Source organism: Nyctibius grandis, chromosome 1 (genome assembly GCF_013368605.1).
Source record: "Nyctibius grandis isolate bNycGra1 chromosome 1, bNycGra1.pri, whole genome shotgun sequence".
Taxonomy (NCBI): Eukaryota; Metazoa; Chordata; class Aves; order Nyctibiiformes; family Nyctibiidae; genus Nyctibius; species Nyctibius grandis.
In genome coordinates this window covers 97801936-97822036 of record NC_090658.1, presented here as the reverse complement: position 1 = coordinate 97822036, position 20101 = coordinate 97801936, and the positions used below count along the sequence as shown (strand labels likewise).

The window sequence follows — 20101 nt, the reverse complement described above, 5'->3', positions numbered from 1 at the left end:
CCTCCGCCCCAAGCTGGGGTCATTCTTACTAACCAGGCAATAAAATTCTCTTCAAGGCTCTCATGTATCATTCCAGCTTCAGGATATAATGTATTGAACTAGACTGGGCTTTCCACGCATTGGATGACAATGTCAGATATTTCATCTTTACAAAGCAAATGTGGGCAAATCAGCAAATGACCACTGAAGGTTACAATAGCTGAGTCTCTTAATGTAGCCCTATGAAAAATGAGGTTTTATGGATTCTTCTATATTTCTGTCTAGAAAATTGTATTGTCTTTGTGCAAAAATTATGTAAAATCATTTGTTGTGCCTAAGACTTTGTAGGCATTAGGAAAAGCATTGCCAGAAGGTTGAGAGAGGTGATCCTTCCCTTCTGCTCAGCACTGGTGAAGCAATGTCTGGAGTGCTAAGTCTAGTTCTGGGCTAGGCATGTACAAGAAAGTACATGTATATACTGGAGCAGGTCAAGTGAAGGGCAATGAAGATGGTTAAGGGATTGGAGCATGCCATATGAGGAAAGGCTGAGAGCTGGGACCGTTTAGCCTAGAAACAGAAGGCTCAGAGGGATCTTGTCAATGTGAATAAATATCTGATGGGAGGGTGTAAGGAAGACGGAGTCAGGCTCTATTCAGTGGTGCCCAGTGATAAGACAAGAGGCAACGGGGACAAGCTAAAACACAGGGGGTCTCATATGAACATGAGGCAACACCTTCACTGTGAGGGTGACTGAGCACTGCCACAGGTTGCCCAGAGAGGCTGTGGAGTCTCCATCCTCGGAGATACTCAGAAGCCGTGGTCTTAGACCTTTAATATTTTGTTTAGGTTGATGATAGACCAGTGACTCTTCCACACTAGGGCCACTGCTCCAGTGAATTAGTTGTTGCAGTCACTTAAGCTACATCTTTTATGTGGCATGTGCAAGCCTAAATTATCTGAAGGAATGTGGACTACCTATGGATACCTATAATGACATAATCATCATGTCTTGTATTACCATTCCAGTCATGTCATGTTTTAGTTGTTTCTGATACTCATCATATGGTGGTACCTCACCTTCTTCTCATCGTCTTATTCTTTTCAATCTTACTTCCTTCAGTTTTGAGTTGGCTGCCATACTTTTGCCTGTTGGTAATGAATGGATAAATTCTTTAGCATCAGCCTGTAACATGAAGGCTATCATCTTCCCTGCTGGTCGCAGATGGCGGGAGGTGATTTTATTGATTTGTTAGTACTTAGCTAGGAGGATTACATCTAGCAGTAATAACGTGGCCAGGGCCTGGGACAAATGACCACACGAGTTAGCAGAGGGTCTGTGTCTTTAACTGAGTATGACATTATGATATTTACAAGCCCTTCATAGTGCTTTCCTTATTAACACCAGTTTAATCTCTTCTGAGCCATCTGTCGGTCATTCATGTTTAAGTTTCCTTCATGTGCTGGAAGAGTTGCGAGACTTCACTTTCTGAGCTGAACTCGGACATTACCACTCAAAAGTTCTAGTGGTCACAGTAGAGCTTATTATTTTTTTCTTTTTGATTTGTGTCATCAAATTGTGTCCTGCAGAAAATCTCTTGGGGGGACACAAGCAGATGGTCACTGTAATTCCTCTCAAATTCAAAGGGTCACAAAAGTTCATAGCTCTCAGAATTTGCATGAGAGGTATTAGTGTGGCTGGTGGAAAGCTGGTCCCTCTCCCTATCCCTAACCTGGCAAGTTTGGCAGCAAGAAGCACTGAACACTGCCAGCATAGATTTTTTTCCTTTGGTTTGTGCCCATCAGATGATCTCTCTAGAAACCAGAGCTGTTGCCATGCTGTGACCTCGGCAGAAGCATGACTGAGAGGTCTTAAGTGTCAGCGTATGTTAGTGGTAGTTCGCATTTTATTTGCAAGTGCAGTTTTCTTTGTATTTCAGCTTTACGTTTCTAAGCAGCCTGAATGATTTCATTCACCGATAGGTACGCATTTGAGCAAGGGACCCTTCAGAGCTACAGGCATGAGTTTCTGGCCAGTGGATCATATGCAGATGATCTCCTGTAGAGAAGGGCTCTTGTGTTCATTGCCAGCTCTTCAAAATCCAGTTGCTCAGAGCTGGTAGATCAGAAATTGATCGGGAAGCGATCTCTTTCCAGAGATGATGTTTTGTTTCTTCGTGTGCTACCCCCCGAGCTGAACAGTCGCCACTGTGGCATGTTTCACGGCCAGTTTTGGTGGGTCACAGCAGTGAAAAAATGGGTCTGACAGATAAGGAGAGTGAAGAGCACTCGCCACCTCCGTGGGAGGTGTGGGGGGACCATGGCATGGTAAGACGCATATGAAGGAAGTGCTGAAGCGTGGGACCCCAAGGAAGGGACGGCCGAGTGGTGACAGTGCTGGCTCAAGGCAAGGGGGCTGCAGCTGGAGCTGAAGCCCCAGGGGCCGGGGGGCGAGCGCGGCTCACGCCCGAGGGAGCAGCGCAGCACCGGGAGCCCAGGGCTGCCCCGGCGCCTCAGGCCAGCCCGCAGCCAGCCCGCAGCGCGGCTCCCCGGCCGCTGCCCCCTCCCACGGGTGGCCCCTGCCCAGGGCGAGGCGGCAGCACTGGCCAGCGCTCGGGTGAGCTCCCGGCCCCGACCTGCGGTGCTGAAACCTGGAGAAGGACATGGGGAGGATGGCAGTGCCGGGGCGGCCGCGGGACGAGCGGGGGCGCGGCGGGGAGAGGAGAGGCGCGGCCGGCCCGGGTCCCCCGCACGGCCACGGGCAGGGGCGGGCAGCGCGGCCGCCCGTGAGGCAGCGGCGCCGCGCCTCGGACTCCGCCTCACCGGCACCGAACTCCTCCTCCCTCCTCCCCGCGCCAGGCTCGCAGCGGCGGAGCATTTCGGCGGCGGCGGCAGCACCCGCCCTTCCCGGCCGGCCCGCGGCAGCACCGCCCCCCCGCTCCGGCACGCAGCTCGCCAGCGGCGATCGGGAGCCCTCAGCGCCTCGGCTCCCCCGCCCCGGACGCCCACCGCCGGGAGGATGGGCTGCGGGCGGCGGCACGGCAGCCCCCGAGCTCCCTGAAGCCGCGGAAACAAAGGGAGCAAGCGGCAGCAGCAGCCGGGCCGGGGTGGATGCAAGCAACCATGAAAGGCTGGGTCCCCGCCTCCTCCGCTGCTGCCAGAGAGCTGCCGGCTGCTGCCGCTCGGAGGACTACACTGTGAAGGGGGCGGAGGAGAGGCTGGCTTGGCTTGCCGTGCAAAGGTAGAAGGTGTAAGGGAGAGGCGGCGAGAAAATGTCTTCTTCGGTGGGGCCCCGCGGCCCTCGCCCGCCCACGGTGCCCCCCCCGATGCAGGAGCTGCCCGACCTGAGCCACCTGACAGAGGAGGAGAGGAACATTATCATGGCAGTGATGGACCGGCAGAAAGAAGAGGAAGAGAAAGAAGAGGCCATGCTCAAGTAAGCAGACGCCAGTCATTCATTCATTCACGCACTCATTCATGCGCCCATCGCCGGCGGGCGGGAGCGGGCGCTGCCACAGCGGGAGCCAGCCGGTGCCCGGGGCCGGCCTCCCCGCAGGGACCCCTCGCTCGCCGGGGCTGGCGCTGCGGAGCCCCGGTCCCGCTCGGCTCCCGACCCAGAACTTCCTCCTCCCCGGCCGTCCGCCCCCACCCCGGGCAGCTCCTCCCGAGGCAAGAGCTGCGGGGGGGGGCATCTCGGCACGGCGGGACGGAGCGGGACGGCGGCCCTCCCCGCCCCGAGGGAGCCGGCAGCGGAGGGCGGGCGAAGGGGCGGGCGGAAACCCCGACAGTGGGGGTGAAGGGCGAGGTGGGATTCCTTTGGGGTCCCCAAAACCCCGCCTCTGTCAGGAGGGGCCGCTGGGTGGGGTTTCCCTGCCTGCGGGAGCCTCCACGGCTGCCGTGCTGCCCCCGCCTGGCTCGGCCTCCGCTGCCGCCCGCCGCGGGGCTGGGGCGGCTCCCCCCGACCGCCGCCCTGACACCCCCCGCCCCGCTCCCTCCTCCCGCCGCCGCCCCCGGCCCGCCTGTCACCTGCTCCCGGGAGGGCAGCGGCTGGGAGGCAGCCCGCTGTGGGGACATCGGGGCGTTCGTAATTAGGAAATAAATGCAATTAGTCGCACCGCTCGTTACAGAGGGGAAGCGTGCGTGCGTGCTGCCGGGACGGAGGGGGAGTGGGTTTACCCCGCTGCCGGCGGCACGGGGAGGGGTGCGGGGAGCGCGGGGTGTGGGTAGGTGCCATGTCTGTAAATCAGGTCCCCACAGCCTCTTTTGAACCTTTTCTCTCGCATCCCCCCACATCCTCGCCAAACGGCGCATGTGACCACATTTCCTAGCCTCCTCCATCAATAGGAGGCTTCAAACGTAAGGCTACCAAATTGCCTGCTGCGAGTGGTGAGAATAAACAGATTGAAGCTGTGGCCTGTGGAGGAGAATCAGGGTTTCTCCTCTTCTGACTACCCGACAGGCCTGTTTGCTCTGGGGGGGGAAACGGTAGGAGAGGTGACAGGAATACATGCAAACCTCTGATGTTACCCAGACCCTCCCTACCACGGGAGGTGTACCCTTACCTCACCGTCTTCTGGTTGCATACACCTGTGCTTGGAAGGGATGCTCTGAAGGTGTGTCGTGATCTGGCTGTTTCTTTTGGCAGCATCGGAAATACCCACTTGAACGATGCGGTTGCCAGCTCTTCCCTCTGGCTTTCTCTGACCGATGGAAAGACCAAACCCCCACAGGCTCCTGACTTTGGCCCTGCACGCTCTGCATGGTGAAGCTGGGACAGTGTTTTGGTATATTGCTGTCTCTGTCCTTTCCCATTGGTGCCTGGCTCTGAATTTTTACACGGGCTACTAGAGGTGGTTGCAACGGCATGTACCAAGGCCCAGCTGCTAGTGTTGCGTATTGCCGAGGAGCCAGCCGGCAGCGTGGTGTTTGGATCTCAGTCCAAGATGAAGAGTTCAGTTTGCTGCTGCTGTTCATTACGCTTGGGGCGTGGCTAGTCTTGGAGGTGGGGTGGCTGAAATGAGAGGTGTTTTGTGAAAATGCATCGTATTAGTCAATGTGGGGAATTTAAGTGAAAGATCCCTCCTCAGTTTCTATTTATCAGAAAAAAATCAAATAAAGGAGTAGCTCAAAGGCTTTAAACTGTGTTTATCCTTCTCCCATTCCTTGTCCTCCAGCACAGCTACTTCCCTATAAATATTTATCTTTTATTCTGTGAAGATTACTGGTTCTGTGATGATGTTGTAGAGCAATACCATAAATCTTACAGTTACTGCAAGAATGAACTTTTGTTGGTAGAGATGGTAATTTCTCAGCCCTATTCTTGTTAACATGGGGTGAAGAATGAATTTTCCTCCCTTTTTTTCCCCCATTTTTTTTCTTCTGCTCTTCTTTTGCATTGACATTGCTGAATTCTGGACTGATACTTCATTTTCTGTGAGATTATGGGAATCTTCAGCAGTTTTACTAAATGAATACTTTAAATACAATTTTTAGAAGAGGTAAAAAATCATGCTTTGTGAATTCGACTTGAAATTACTTTATATTATCTTCAAAGGTTTGTGATACTCAAAGTTAAAAGCTTATTTCCTTACAACAGTTCTTTCAAATCATGAGAATAACAGTCTAAGCTCTCCACTGGTCTGAGAAATTGTGATTTAAAATAGATTTTTTTCTTTAAATAATGATCCATAAATTAATAGAAAATACGTTGGGAAATTTACAAACCTGTATACTCACTTTAGCTATGTCGTCGGTTTTCAAAAATTAGGTCACAGCGAACAGTTTTCATATGGATAATGATTTGACTCTTACAGAGAGCCACTAGATTTTCTGAGATCCTTTGTTTTTTCTGTATGCTGAGCACTTAGTTCCATTTTGGGACAAGAGTTAGACACATCTTTCCAGAGAGTAACTCTTAAAAGATTGGATTTTGAGACAAGAATTTACTTCCATAATTTTGTAGAGGTTTGTTACAAATATACAACGGTGCTATCCAGATGACACAGCCATATTATACAAGTCTTATATCATCCCCATCCCTTCCTTTTATCTTCATTAAAAGTTTTTCTGATTATCCAAATGTCTCAGCAAATCAGCCACCAGTTTTCATTTAAAACCACCTGGGAGAGAAATGTTTCCGTCTGTAACGCCCACATGCAACTCTGTAATGTCCCCTGGAAGTGAAGCTGATCTGTGTTGCAAACTAGGCTACCTTCAATCCTGGGCCGATCAGAGGCCGGATACGTGCTGTCTCATGAATCATAAGGGCTAAAAAAGGGTGCAGCATTTCTCTCTTGTTCTGGATGTCCTGATAGCGTTAAAAGTTTGTAAAACAGTAGTTGTAATTTTACTTCTTTCCAGCGCTCCTCATGGCAGAAAACCGTAGGAAGACTTATTGGTTAAACTACTGTATTCTTCACAGGATGATTATAAAATTGTGGATCCAAGGAAATTTGAGGTGTTTCTGTGAGTAGACTATATGGATTTCAGGAAAAGTGAAAGAGGTTAGGGTCATCGGTAAAGAGACTGTGTCCCTCTCCTCTGGGACTGTACCCCTTTGTCTTCCTGAGCCCTGTTTCTGACTCTGAGCTAAAAGCCTTCTTGTAAAACCTCTCTGCCACTTCATGCTGACATCAGCACGTAGTGCAGCATGCCAGCCTGGGAGCAGGACTCTGTTACAGGGAGCAGGACTATGGACAACCTAACGCTTCCGCTGCTTGCACTGCTTCGGTTTGAAGCTGCCTGCTCGTCTCTTTCCAGGAACTTGCCCTGTCTGTCAGTCTGTTGGCCTGCTGAGTTTCCTTCAGCAGCCTGGGGCTAATGGAGCTTGGCACACCCTTAGGATAAAGGCATGCAACTTGTACTGGGCAGTGTGACTTTCTTTTTCTAGGTGTACCTGGTCAGTGTCGGAGACCTCATCCTTTCCTCACCCTTCCAATATCAGATTTCAAACCTCTCTGTGTGGTGTTTGTGGAAGGGGAACATTCCTATGACCTGTTGAATACCTTGGAGCAATGTGTTGAGTTGTTAGGGCTTTTGTGAAGGTTCTTCCTTTTGCTTTTTTTATGAACAGGTGTACTTTGGCATGAGGAACACTTTAGCTGATTGCCTTGAAATTGCCTTTTCATCCAAAGATGGAATTTGCATTCCTGCTGTAATAGGGGCAGTGTCACTAGGTACTCCTGAGAGCATATTCATGCCTTCGTGCAGTGAAGTGTGGTCTCAGTCTGGTGTATGGCACTGAAGACTCAAATCCATGTAAGCACTTCAGTGCTTACCTGGCACTAAGTAGAAACTCAGGCACCTTGAGTGCAGTCCATGAAATCTTTCCATAATGGTGCGCCTGAGAAGCTGGGTGTTCCTGTGTGTCCAGGGCATGTAGGACCAGAGCATGTGAGTGCCTTGGCTGCTGAATTGCTTGCTGTCTTACACCTAAGCCTGTTTGGGAGACGCAAGCTATCTAGTCATATGCTTAAGTCCTCTGAAAGACCTGACGCTAATACAGTACCTCCATAAAGCGTATTGATGCTCAGTGCTGAACTCAAAGTGTGGTCACAGCGATGGCCACTTTCCTAACATGTAGGGGACAGGCAGTGTTACTGCTTCCAGCTACGTCAGGTGTAAAAGCCTGGTGGTTAGGAAGCGGTCACCTAAGCCCAGTATGCTTATCAGGCTGAAGAAGTTGTGTCCTAGACAAGTGCCATTACGTTACAACTTAGTGGAAACAGTTTGGCTCCCCACACAGAGAAGAATGAAAGGTTTATGGGCCCAGGAGCCTAACTCAATGTCAAGCCCAATAGAAAGAGCTCTCCTTGCAGAGGAGCTGTCTTGCTCTCATGCTACATGGTTCTGGTTACCCAGGGCTGTTAATGTAGCCTTTTTTTTAAAAGTCAGAGAAGTTGAAAATACAGAGGGGTCTGGGAATAGGAAGCAGGTCCTCCTCCCTCCCAGTTGAATGATCTTGTCTCCGGGCTTTCAGAGCTTTGCCTTTTTGTTCCTCTGTGGTTGGGAGAGCTTCACCTTCCTGCCTGCCACACCTTTGACAGCAGCATGGAGAGCAGTCTGTTGAGTAGGTGGGGCTTTACCATGGCAGACTCAACTCTGGTCCACTCTTGTTTCCCTGTTTCACACTGACTGTGCCAGATTTTGTGAGTATCTCTGAAGACTGTAGTCTCTAGCAACTCTTAATTGGAGCTTAGCCTTACAGACCCAAGCTTCTGCTGCTCCTGTATGAATAAATGTTTGCGTAGAACAGTGGTAGAATGTGCCTTGTCCTCCTCTGCAGACTAATTCACATTGGAGGCGTTTTTTCGTGTTTTACGTGATAGATACTCCTGTAGCTGAAAGGGAAGAGGTTTGTGTTGAGTGGCTGATGTGTCTAGCCTGAAGTCCAGATGTTGCCCTACAAGTGACTCTGATGTGACTAACAAATTGTGAGGAAGTGTGAGAGGGAAAGTTTTCAATGAGGCTGAAGAGAGAAACAAACCATCATTTGCAAAAACGGAGCGGGGGGAGGGGGGAGGGAACATTTTAAAGGAAAAATAGTTTAAAGCGTACATTCAAACACTAGATATCCTGAGACAACTATATTGTTTGTGGAGGTAAGGTGCCTTGAAGTGAAACAACCCCAGTTAATACACAGCGAATTTCAGTCATAGACAAATCACAGAACTATATACATTTATATGTATGTACTTAAGCTGAAGTTTGCTTATGTGCAGTTTTGTGCCTTATCTCATTGGGTTAGTTAAGGACTGAGTGCAAACCACGGCAGCTGTGAACACAGCTGGTTGAGTTCCAGTTCTGTGGACTCTCACAGCCCAACAGGACCATACGTTGGGACAGCCAAAGTACTTTTCTTCACCCCTGATGCAACAGTAGCTTATCAAAGGGAGAACAGCCTTAGACAACCTTAGACAAATTTTGTCCAGAAATTAGACGAAGTTCCTAGTTACCATGGCAGTCATTTTCTGGGGCAAATTTAAGTGGGGACAAAAGCTCTTACTACCCTTCTGATGGGATTTAACAAGACTGTGAAAGAGATTGTTTGCCAAGGTAGTGGCAATAGTGGGAAACTTAACTCAGAGACGCAGGACGTTCTTTGTAGTTTTGTAACTCTGAGTACCTTCAGTAGAGAGGCTAGCAGGTATTTGAAACCTTCCCAGACCTTAAGAGTGTTATTTCACGATTCGCCATGAAAGTGGCAGTTTACAATTAGGGAGAAGTTGACCCTAACACCGTATTTTGACCATCTAGTGTGGTACACAAACTTCATTTTAGTAGAATTCAGGTCTCTAGAATCAACAGAGATATTGGAACTACTCACTTTTTCAAATCCTGAAGTTGCTTGCAGTTGTTGAGAATCTCTGTTTCAGAGATTGCAAGATAACCCCTATATAGTTTCCTGTGTGCCCCTGGAAGCTTCCAGCCTGAGCTGCTAGCTGCTTAACTGTGAAGATTACCAGACTGGCTGGGAGGCAGGTGCTCTTAACCAATTTTCTGGAGACAATTTGTTTCCCTCTCCATTTCTAACACTTGGACCACACCTAACATTGTCAGAAAACATTGAATACTGCTCAAAACACAGTGGCAGCTGCTGCTACCCTTATTTTGTATAGTACTTAGGGACAAAATAAGGAAGTAGGGTTCCAAGACCTTCTTCGCCTGGATGCTATAAATCCCCTGATGATAATTGCCCTTCCGTAAACAGTAGGGAAGAGAGAGGTAGGATCATTCTTCATGCCTTCTGTTGAAACTGGGCCACTCTGCAGAAATAAAAGCAAGAGTCAAGGGACCATCATGAGGAAATGTGTCTTTATCCTGTCTTTAGGATAAAGGATTTAAAGCCTATCTTTAATCCCACTGAGAAGACAGAGGAGGAGTCGAGAGTTCTGGGAACTGGTTGTGCATTTGGCACCAAGGAATTAAAGGATAAAATAGATAAACAATGCCAAGACTCTCTCTTGCTTATTCTTTCTGTGGTCCCATGAATCTCACTTCTTGTGCAGTGGAGCAGGAGGAATGGAGGATGCCCTCACCTGTGCTGCTTGAAAGCCTTTAATTCTTCCTTTTTACTTAAAGGGGTTTGGAACCACCATGTTTAAGGCTCTGTGATGGAGCAGGGAGCTGAGTGCAGGTTGCTTAATGTGTGCATGGGTGGTTTAAGCCCCTAGAATCAACCAGACAGACTGTTTGAATATTGCCTTGTGCCTCTTCCCAGCAGTGCCAACTCTGATCCTGACACTTGAGTGTACAAATCCATGGTGAAACAATTTTATTCCTGGAGGACTGCAGGAATCTGGAGATTGTCTAGTCCAACGCCCTACTCAGAGCAGGGCCACCTGCAACTGGTAGCCCAAGACTGTCTGCAGATGGCTTTTGCATATCTCCAAGCATAGAGAATCTACAGCCTCTCTGGACAACCTTTTCCGGTGTTCAGCCACCCTCGCCGTAAAAAGTGTTTCCTGACGTTCAGATGGCACCTCCTGTGTTTCAGTTTGTGTCTGTTGCCTATGGTCCTGCCACTGGGCACCACTTAGAAGAGTTTGGCTCTGTCTTCTCTACTCCTTCCTGCTGGGGATCTATACATGTTAAGATCTCCCTGAGCCTTCTCTTCTCCAGGCTGAGCAGTCCCCACTTTCTCAGCCTTTCCTTGTGTGACATGCTCCAGTCCCTTAACCATCTCTGTGGCTCTTTGCTGCACTCACTCCAGTATGTCCATGTTTTTCTTGTACTGAGGAGCCCAGAACTAGACTTAGCATCCAGATGTGGCTTTACCAGTGCTGAGGCAGAGAGGAAAGATCACCTCTCTCGATCTGCTGGCGATGCTTTTCCAATGCAGCCCAGGATGGTGTTGGCCTCCTTTTCTGTAAGGGCGCATTACTGGCTCATACTTGACTTGGTGTTGACCAGGAATCCTCAGTTGCTTCTCTGCAGAGCTTCTTTCCAGCATATACTAGCGCATGGTATTATTCCTCTCCTCATGCAGGACTCGGCATGTCTCTTTGTTGAATGTTTTAAAGCTTAAGAGGGAGACCAGTATCTAATGTGTTCTCAAATCAGTCTGAATCATTAAGGGGGAGGATTGCTTGTGGTCACTGCTTCCAGACCCTTTCTCTTTACAGTCCAAGGCCCTCAATCAGGGAGGGAGAGAGAGAATTGAACAGTGCAGAAACTATTGTTGCCTTTTGGCCAATGGAAACATCAGAAAGAATTTAACAGCAGGCTTCAAGTTTTCATCACTCTGAGAGGGCAGGTGTGGCCAGAAAGGTGTCCTGATCAAAGGAGACAACTGTGGTGACCTCAAAATTGCAAGGAGGGTTTTCATGACTTTCAGGGAATTTCAGAGAACTGATAGTGATTTTTAAGCAAGAAGGTGGACTGAGTAGTCCAGGGAGACTACTGTATAGTAATCAAAATGTATTCACAGCTGCATGCAATCATGAGTACACACGCTCAATGAGACAGTCATTGACTGCTCTACTGGAGGGCCATCTCACCGCCGAGGCAGGAGCAGGAGACTGTCAGCAGACAACAGAAGATTCGTAGGAATTTCCACAAAAGCTATAGAAGAGCGGGAGGTGATAGGGGATGACAGTCAGTAATAAACTTCCCTACCATGTTCTAGACACGGGCTTCAGATCTGCGTATGTTGAAATTTCAGAAGGTCTGAAGTGCAAACTTTTGTCCAGAGCTCTTTTCTGGCCCCAGATTCAGTGGTTTTATTGAAATGCACAGGGCGTTATTTCTGCGCACGCGTCTTCCCACATGATTCTTCACTTGATATAAGAAGCCTCCAGAGGTTCATACGCAGCTTTGTCTGACGTTGCACTAATACTTTCTGACTCAGAAGTCCGTGAGTCTACAAATTCATGGGCATTATCTGTGCCCTGCAGAAGGGTGGAGACAAAGACTGGGTGAAAGTCCAACTGGCGTCTGGTCACTAGCGGTGTTCCCCAGGGCTCAGTTCTGGGGCCGGTGCTGTTCAATATCTTTATAGATGACCTAGACGTAGGGATTGAGTGCACCCTCAGCAAATTTGCAGATGACACCAAGCTGTGTGGGAGTGTCGATCTGCTGGAGGGCAGAAAGGCCCTACAGAGGGATCTGGACAGGTTAGATAGATGGGCCGAGACCAATGGCATGAGGTTCAACAAGAACAAGTGCTGGGTCTTACACTTTGGCCACAACAACCCCATGCAGCGCTCCAGGCTGGGGGAAGAGTGGTTAGAAAGCAGCCTGGCGGAAAGAGACCTGGGGGTGCTGATCGACAGCCGGCTAAACATGAGGCAGCAGTGTGCCCAGGCGGCCAAGAAGGCCAATGGCATCCTGGCCTCCATTAAGAATAGTGTAGCCAGCCGGTCTAGGGAAGTGATCGTCCCTCTCTACTCAGCACTGGTGAGGCCGCATCTTGAGTACTGTGTTCAGTTCTGGGCCCCGCACTTCAAGAAAGATGTTGAGGTGTTGGAGCGAGTCCAGAGGAGGGCAACCAAGCTGGTGAAGGGTTTGGAGGGTCTGACCTATGAGGAACGGCTGAGGGAGCTGGGGTTGTTTAGCCTGGAGAAGAGGAGGCTCCGAGGTGACCTTATTGCAGTCTACAACTACCTGAAGGGAGGTTGTAGTGAAGTGGGAGTTGGCCTCTTCTCCCGGGCAACTAGCGATAGGACAAGAGGACACAGCCTCAAGCTTCGCCAGGGGAGGTTCAGGTTGGACATTAGGAAGAATTTCTTTACAGAAAGGGTTATTAGACATTGGAATGGGCTGCCCAGGGAGGTGGTGGAGTCACCATCTCTGGATGTGTTTAAGAAAAGACTGGACATGGCACTTAGTGCCATGGTCTAGTTGACAGGGTGGTGTCAGGGCAACGGTTGGACTCGATGATCCCTGAGGTCTCTTCCAACCTGGTTGATTCTGTGATTCTGTGATTCTGTGAAAGAACGTGATCTTCTCAAAGAAGGAACTTCTCAAAGTACAGAGTTGTTATAAACCCAGATCTTAAGAGGAATTATGCAGAAGAGACCTCTAGAGAAGAGGGGGATGGTACCCTCCTGTTGGTTGTTTTTCTGGAAAACAGCAGAGGGAGAACAACATTAACAGAGATTTGAAATTCTCAGTCTTATCAATGGCCTTTTATTTCTGAAGACTCAGGTGAAGAATTTTTTGCATCCTTGGATACAGGAAAGCAACTAACAAAGATGTAGCGTGCTTCCTTCATCAGGCGGTTACTAAGCATTTGAAGACTTGAGCTTAATACCTGAAGAAAAGGCTATTTAAAAATATTGCTGCCCTTGTATTCAGGCTTGTTGGGATGCAGGCGTTATTGAAGGTGGAAAATGACAAAATTGAAATTTTATTTTTGGTTGCCGATAGTTAGAGCCAGTTATAACTTCTAGCCAATTTTACCTTCTCCCTCACTCTACCCACTGGTGCCCGCTGCATTTGTCTTCTCCCCTGGGCCTACCAGTTTTAATTAATAGATGCTGGCACCAGTTATGTTTTGGGGGAAAAAGCTTGAGTGCCTACACCTTCACTCTTAATTCCCAGTGGTGATAAAACATACAAGAAAATCTTTTGCAATCAGTTATGAACACAGAGTGGTTTAATTCTGCTTTTTGGAAATACTTACATATAATTTACAATTAGTGGAATGTTTTACACCTGATCAAGGCTGTGTGATTTACCCCAGTCAGATCCATATATTGGGTCTGTAAGGATGCAGATAGCTTATCAGATCTTGGCATCTGTCAAGAGTTACAATTGTTTCATCCCTTCTTTTATACTTCACAGATATGGTAAAATATTGTGCAATGTTTATGGTGTTTCCTAGTTTTGGAACCAAGGCAGTAAATGTTAGTCAGAGTTATTTTTGATTTTCACAACAAACAGCAGAAAAGAATTACTATCAGTTTGCTTTAATAGTTACTTAGGTAAGACAATTTGCACAACGCGATAGGATGGCATTGTAATTCTTTGTACTTGTAACTGAAGTAATTGCCCTCAAAATTTGATTGCATATCAGATACTTACGTCCAGAGAGAGTTTTAAACAAGAAAGCCGTGTTCCAAATATATTTGCTGGCACTGTTACAGAGGCAAGAAAAGCTAGTTGCAATTTTCAGAATAATGACCCGCACAAAACCATTCATACACTTGCCACTTCAGAGGCATGAAGAGACACGGCACGATGAATAGCTGTTTCCAGACAGTTCTACATTGAATTAGAATATCTATTTTGGCACTCATTTCTGAGTTTGTTCACATCAGGTGTGTCTTATTTTCAGCGTCAGGACTTTGGGCACTTTGCTTATGATAAGCATTGTTAATACTGTTGAAGATAAGGGAGCGTGTCTGTTGGTGTATGTTTTTTTCAGGTATCTGTAATAAAAATGGAAAGTGTTTGAAATCTCCTAATTTTTCTGTTGGTCTTTCCTATATTAAGACCTCTTGGAATCGCTGAAGATCAGTGTATGCCCTGAGAGTTGCTTTTTGATCAGGGGTGAACCTAGAAGATAGAGCTACACTTCTTAATGATGACAGTGGTAGATCTAGCAAATTAACTGTTTCAAATCTTGAGGATCTGGGGTGTAACCAAAGAATAATATTTTCTGTATTTTGGGCTTTACATAAACACCAAATTCTAGTTAGAATGGTGGTTTAAATGCCTTGCATCAAAATACAGTTATTTACTTTAAGGTCCTTAAATGAGAGTTATTTTTTTAAACTTCATTATGTGAAATTTATGAGGACATTGCTCATGAATGCAACACAGCCCAACGATGCTATTTTAGGGTAACTACTATTATATTGCAGAGAAAAAGTCTACTACTCTTCTTAGCCAGAAACAGAGCGCTGTGTTTGTTCTGAGAATTGCTAATGGAAGTCTTCACATGCTTGAATGACCTAAGTGTAAAGTGTCTTCTCAAGTGTTTCTCTTGGTTACCAATTCTGAATACTCTGAATTGATCAAACAAAGAAATTATGTACCCGAAAGTCTGTCTGCATCTTATACTAGCAGGTCTAATAAAAGATACTACGTTTTTTTACAAACTTAGTTTGGCCTATGAGCCTAGCAAGCATTACAAATTCTGTAGCCACTGCTCATGAAGATTTTGTCTACACTTTTGTAAAATGTGTATTAATTCTAAAGTCTTTGAATATGCTGGGAAGGTTTCAAAATCATATAAATAAACTAGGATTTTGTAATATTTATATTGATACATCATTCTCCAGATATTTAGCAAACCTACAGTCCTATACTATACAAACAATCCAAAGATTTAACTAGCGGCTATTTGCATCAGTCTGTATTAATCATGTGGAAGTATTCTACAGATCAAATGATTAGTAACAGGACTTTTGAGAGAAATGACAATAAAGCAGTTTATGTAACAAAAGGCCATTTTGGAACTGGATGATTGAATATGTTGTGTTTCGAGCCATGTTTTGTTAGTATAACTGTTTTCTTTTGATGATTCCATTGGTCTTGGAAAAAGCATCAAGACCTACGGAAAACCAGACACAGTAGCTATCTGAGCTTTCTAATATCTTTTCTTTACATAATTTCTTTAGCACTTGCACGTACTAAGAAAGCAGTCCTTTTTCATTTATATTCATTATTCTCTCATTTTTTAATTAGCCTTTCATATGAAATTATTTCGAAATAAAGTCATTGCACTTTTGCATATTTGCAGTATTAACTTTAGAATCTTTTTGACATTTGACATCAGGAGGCTAAATTTTGTCCTGATTAAATGAAATTGCACAGATGTACATGAAAGCATAATATGAAAGCTTCAGCGGTAAAAGGACATGAACAATCTATGAGTATTTTAGTTACTTTAGGTGATAAGTCTCCTTGGTACTGTTATTTATTGCAAAAATTTTGACATTCCATGACAAACTTCAGCTATACAGTTTAATGTTCTGCTGGCTATGTGTTTTTAACTATAGATATAGAACAGGAAGGCAGCTGGTTGATGGAGTGGATGGTGCGTGAGGCTAGGCAGTTGAGAAGAAAGGACAGAATTTATGAGAACTCTACATCATCCTAGTTTAACTCTATTGATTCTGGCCCTGGATGCCACCTGCAAAGTATCAGGGTAATGGGTTTGCACTTTATGGATGAGAATTAGAAGAGATTTTCTATGTGTATGTGTGCTTGTGCCTAAGGATATGGAACCAGGCTGTATGGAAATATGTACAAGTTGTTTTATGGACTTTGATTGCAACATTATGCTGCTTAGCATTGCTTGAAATATGCAGAGTGCATTGGTGAAATTTGATCAGGAGCTGAAAATTGCGAACAATTTTGCCAGGAGTCACATCATGGGGGCAGGTGACGCAGTTGAACAAGTTGCTGCCACGGACCAGCAAACCATTGTATTGCTGTGGTCCTGTGCCGAGTTTGATTGACTTTGGTGAATCTCTGGCTTGGAACAAGGGTCACTGGAAGCATATCTGTTAATTGGAGTAACATCTCTTTAGATGGGACACGTCCCTGTAAGTCTTGCGTTTTGCAGAAAGAAACACGTTTTTTCTAAATGGATTCAGTAACTGTTCAGCTACTCCCCAAGCTTTACATAGAAAGTAAACTTCAGAGCATTGAAACTGAGACATAGCTACCTACATTTCTGGAAAAAAACCCCATTTATCATTGTTCAAAAGTGTATCTGTATTTTTTTAAATTACTCTGTGTTGTGTATACCCCTAATTTCCTGCAGTCTTAATTGTGTATTTTTGTTTTCCTTTGTTTTCTCCAAAAAGCCGTTTTTCAATATACTCATAGAAAGGGACTGTATTCACACAGAAATGGAGATTGCAGAGTTACATGAATTGATTCTGATAGTGTATATGTAAAAAGTGTGTAAATACCTTTGAGATTAAATGCACAGTACATTTTTCTTATATTTCAGAGCAAAATTAGATATTGATTTTTTAATGAGAAATCTATTCTAAGAATATAGAACCTCACTAACATATTATGATTCTTGTATTTTGTGTTTTTAGATTATTTGATATTGATTGTAGTTGTTAAATTTAAAAGCTCTCACGTTTATAAGCAAAAACTCTTCATAATTAATTTTTAAACTTTTTTTTTTGTAAAACTACATTAACTAAGAGCAAACATCTTCCCTTAAAAAAGTCTCTCGCAAACAATTATAGCACTCATTGTAAAATAACTTCCACCAGGAACTGTTTGGGCTGGACTGACCGATTCAGGGAATCGGCAGTGAATTTACAGATTTGTTTACCTGTAATATCCCTTTTTTTCTGTGGCAATGTCGCTTGTCTGAGCTTGTCCCTGTCTGAACAGATTTTAAATGGTCCATGTAGAAAAGGACCTGGGGAGTTCTAGTTACGTGGCAGAGGAGACAGTGCTCTCTCTTTCATCCGACCAAGGTGATCTGATTCTTTCTTTCCTGGTATTTATCGGGCATGGGATCAAAAGTAGAAAAGCCAAAGTTTCCTTGAGGTAAAGTAAAATTAATGAAGTTAACAATATGAGGGAAGAATCTTGAGGGGAACAGCAGCAACAGTAGTGCTTCCTATTATGGAGGGTTTTGTCCTCTTACTTTTTACAGCGTTTGCAGTTTGACAATGCTTTCAGCTCTCTCCTTGCAGAATTTATGGTCAAGTATGCTTTTTTTTTCTGTCTGCATTTAAGTGTTTGCCATATTTCTTTGAAATCAAGACCTTGTCAGAGTGATTCATCGTTTCTGTCACCTTCTGTTGGGTTACTTCAACATATTGTACATGGGATTACCCTTGAAGACCGTCCTGTTGATCTCGTACTGTGCCTTTTTACTTTTCTCTCTGCTTCCTATTGTATGTATTTCAGCTTAAAGCAGAGCTTTCCTTCTCGTGTACTGGTAGAAGAATGGAGGTCAACTGAGACCACAGAAGAAAGTGTTCTTAAAGTAGAGAAGGCAGGGAACTTCCACTTACAGCTTTAGCAGAGGGCCCATAAATTTGAGCACTTTCTATGAAAGCCAAAGTTTGATGAACTTTCTGCGAGGGCAACTCGCTCGTTATGCGAAAGTTGCAGAGGTGGAAAGGATCTGATCTTCCTGGCAATTTACTTAATGGTGTAAAATACCAGGTGTTAAATTTTGAAGACAGGCCCTTGCATGTCTGGCATTCATAAATAAACCAAGAAAATCAATAAGTGACTTCAGCAACTGCCACCCTTTGGACTCCTTTGTCAGAGGCTGAGAACTGAATGAACAAGAAAATTAAAAGTGTTCTCCCTGAAGGAAAAGGAACAGTAATTTTTCCTCCAGTCTAAAGCTGAGCCCACTGAGAGTATGGGAAAGCTTTTTTTTTGCTGTGTTACCATAGTTTGTCTGAATCCAGCAGTCTGCAGTTTTTTATACTGTGAAGTTGTGCCCTTCTTAACTTGATATCAAGATGTTTGTCCTTCAAAGAGCTGCATCCCAGGGCTGTCAGCCTCCTATTTTTTATTAGTTCCCAAAATATGTTTTGTTACATTTTATAAACCTGAAAAGTGCTACTACTGTCTGTTCACTAGAAGACAGTTCAAATTATGCCCTGTAAAACTGTGTGCCTTCCCAGTTGAATTCTAAACCAATTTATAAAGGTGCCTGTGTCTTTATCTCATAATATATATTTCATTAAGGCTTTCAACTTTACTTACCTTCCAGATGTTTACATTGTCATGGTTACACTGATGTGTAGCACATGCACATCTTACCTATTATATACAATATATCTAGTACATCAGAGTTCCATCTGTAATATTTTAGGAACACGTGCAGTTTTTCTCTTTTTCCTCATTCCAGGCATTATAATCATGCTTTTGATAAAATAAAATCCTAGACAAATCAAGTTGAGTTAAAGAGCCATTCCATACATATTAAATTGCATTTCTGTTTAAGGTGGGCTTCCTGCAAAACTGTAAGGAAATTGCAGTGTTGTTCAGTGCAAATGTCATGCTCAGATCGTAAAATGTTGCTAAGAGGATGAACTACAGTTGGTGTTCAGAGACATGAAGCCCTATCCAGCTGTGGCTGAGGGTACGTCTGCGCTGTCCCTGGAGGTGTGTGACAGCACAGAAGCTGTGATTTGGGCTCTCAGGAGGGGATTTTGTTGTCTAAACACAGGTGTCTGCCACTATTTGAGATGCCTGGTGGTACCCCTCCTTGTCTTCATCTCTCCCCCAGACGAAGGGGGAGAAAAGGGTGGGAAGCTGTTTGCTATTTTAAACCAGGTTTTGCAGCAGCGGGCAGCAGGGAGTGGAGGGAGCTCGGGAGCAGGCAGTGGTTTCTGTAGCTGACCGGCATGGAGCTTCCTTGGGCACATCATGGTGGGTATTTCCTCAGCTGGAAGCGGTCCCCAGACCGTCCGAGTTTCATTGCTGGACACAGACAGCCATGGCAAAAACTTCAGGTCAGTTGATGGGTCTGATTGTGTTTTCAGACCTGTGCAACAACCTGCCACTTTCTCCAGATCCCTTCTGCGGGATTTTTGAGATCTCTGTCTTTACTTTGGGGATCTCTCAAATAATATTATGTCTATTGAGGTAAGAGCATGTTCCCCTCCACATGAGAAGCGGTACCTTTTCAGTGTGAATTATCATTAAGCTGCCATCAGTGAAACCGAGATACTTTGATAAAATCCTTATTTTATTTTATTGTGTTAATCCTGAGTCTCATGCTAGCTAAGGTGTTTTAAATATCCTCACAAGGTAACCACCAGATTAATGAGAAAAGACTGCAAAATAGTCGGCATTTTGCATTGTACTGGCAAGGCTATTCACTAGAAAAACTATGGTTGCCTAGTTGCCGTGGGAGAGGAAAAATGAGGAGAGAAGATGAGAGTGCAGGATATGGCCTTGTGAGGGACAGCAGGGAAGGGAAAAGCACACGGCAAGTGAGCGGGAGACTAAGAAATTACACATCTCTTAAGACACAAGAAGTTGGACTCAGAGGGCATATAGGTGGGCCTGTGGGGATCAGACAGAGGAGGAATATATGACAGGAGAGAGATGTGAGGGGAAGGCTGGAACGAGCTGTGGTGGGAGCCTGGACGTAGGCTGTGAGTGATGCAGCTGCCTGTTCATCTAGTACAGAACAAGCGTAAAATAGCACTTCTGAACACTGAGAATTGAG

At 45.6% G+C, this 20101-nt stretch overlaps 1 protein-coding gene across 5 annotated transcripts in view; it reads left to right on the top strand.

Annotated features, from left to right (window-relative positions):
* The first annotated feature begins 3248 nt into the window (after positions 1 to 3248).
* Positions 3249 to 20101, top strand: part of RIMS1 (regulating synaptic membrane exocytosis 1) — a 364447-nt gene continuing 347594 nt past the window's right edge. For all 5 annotated transcript variants that reach the window (XM_068425045.1, XM_068425021.1, XM_068425036.1 and 2 more), the window contains exon 1: positions 3249 to 3412. In XM_068425045.1, coding sequence (XP_068281146.1) covers positions 3249 to 3412 — 164 coding nt within the window. The remainder of the gene's footprint in view (positions 3413 to 20101) is intronic.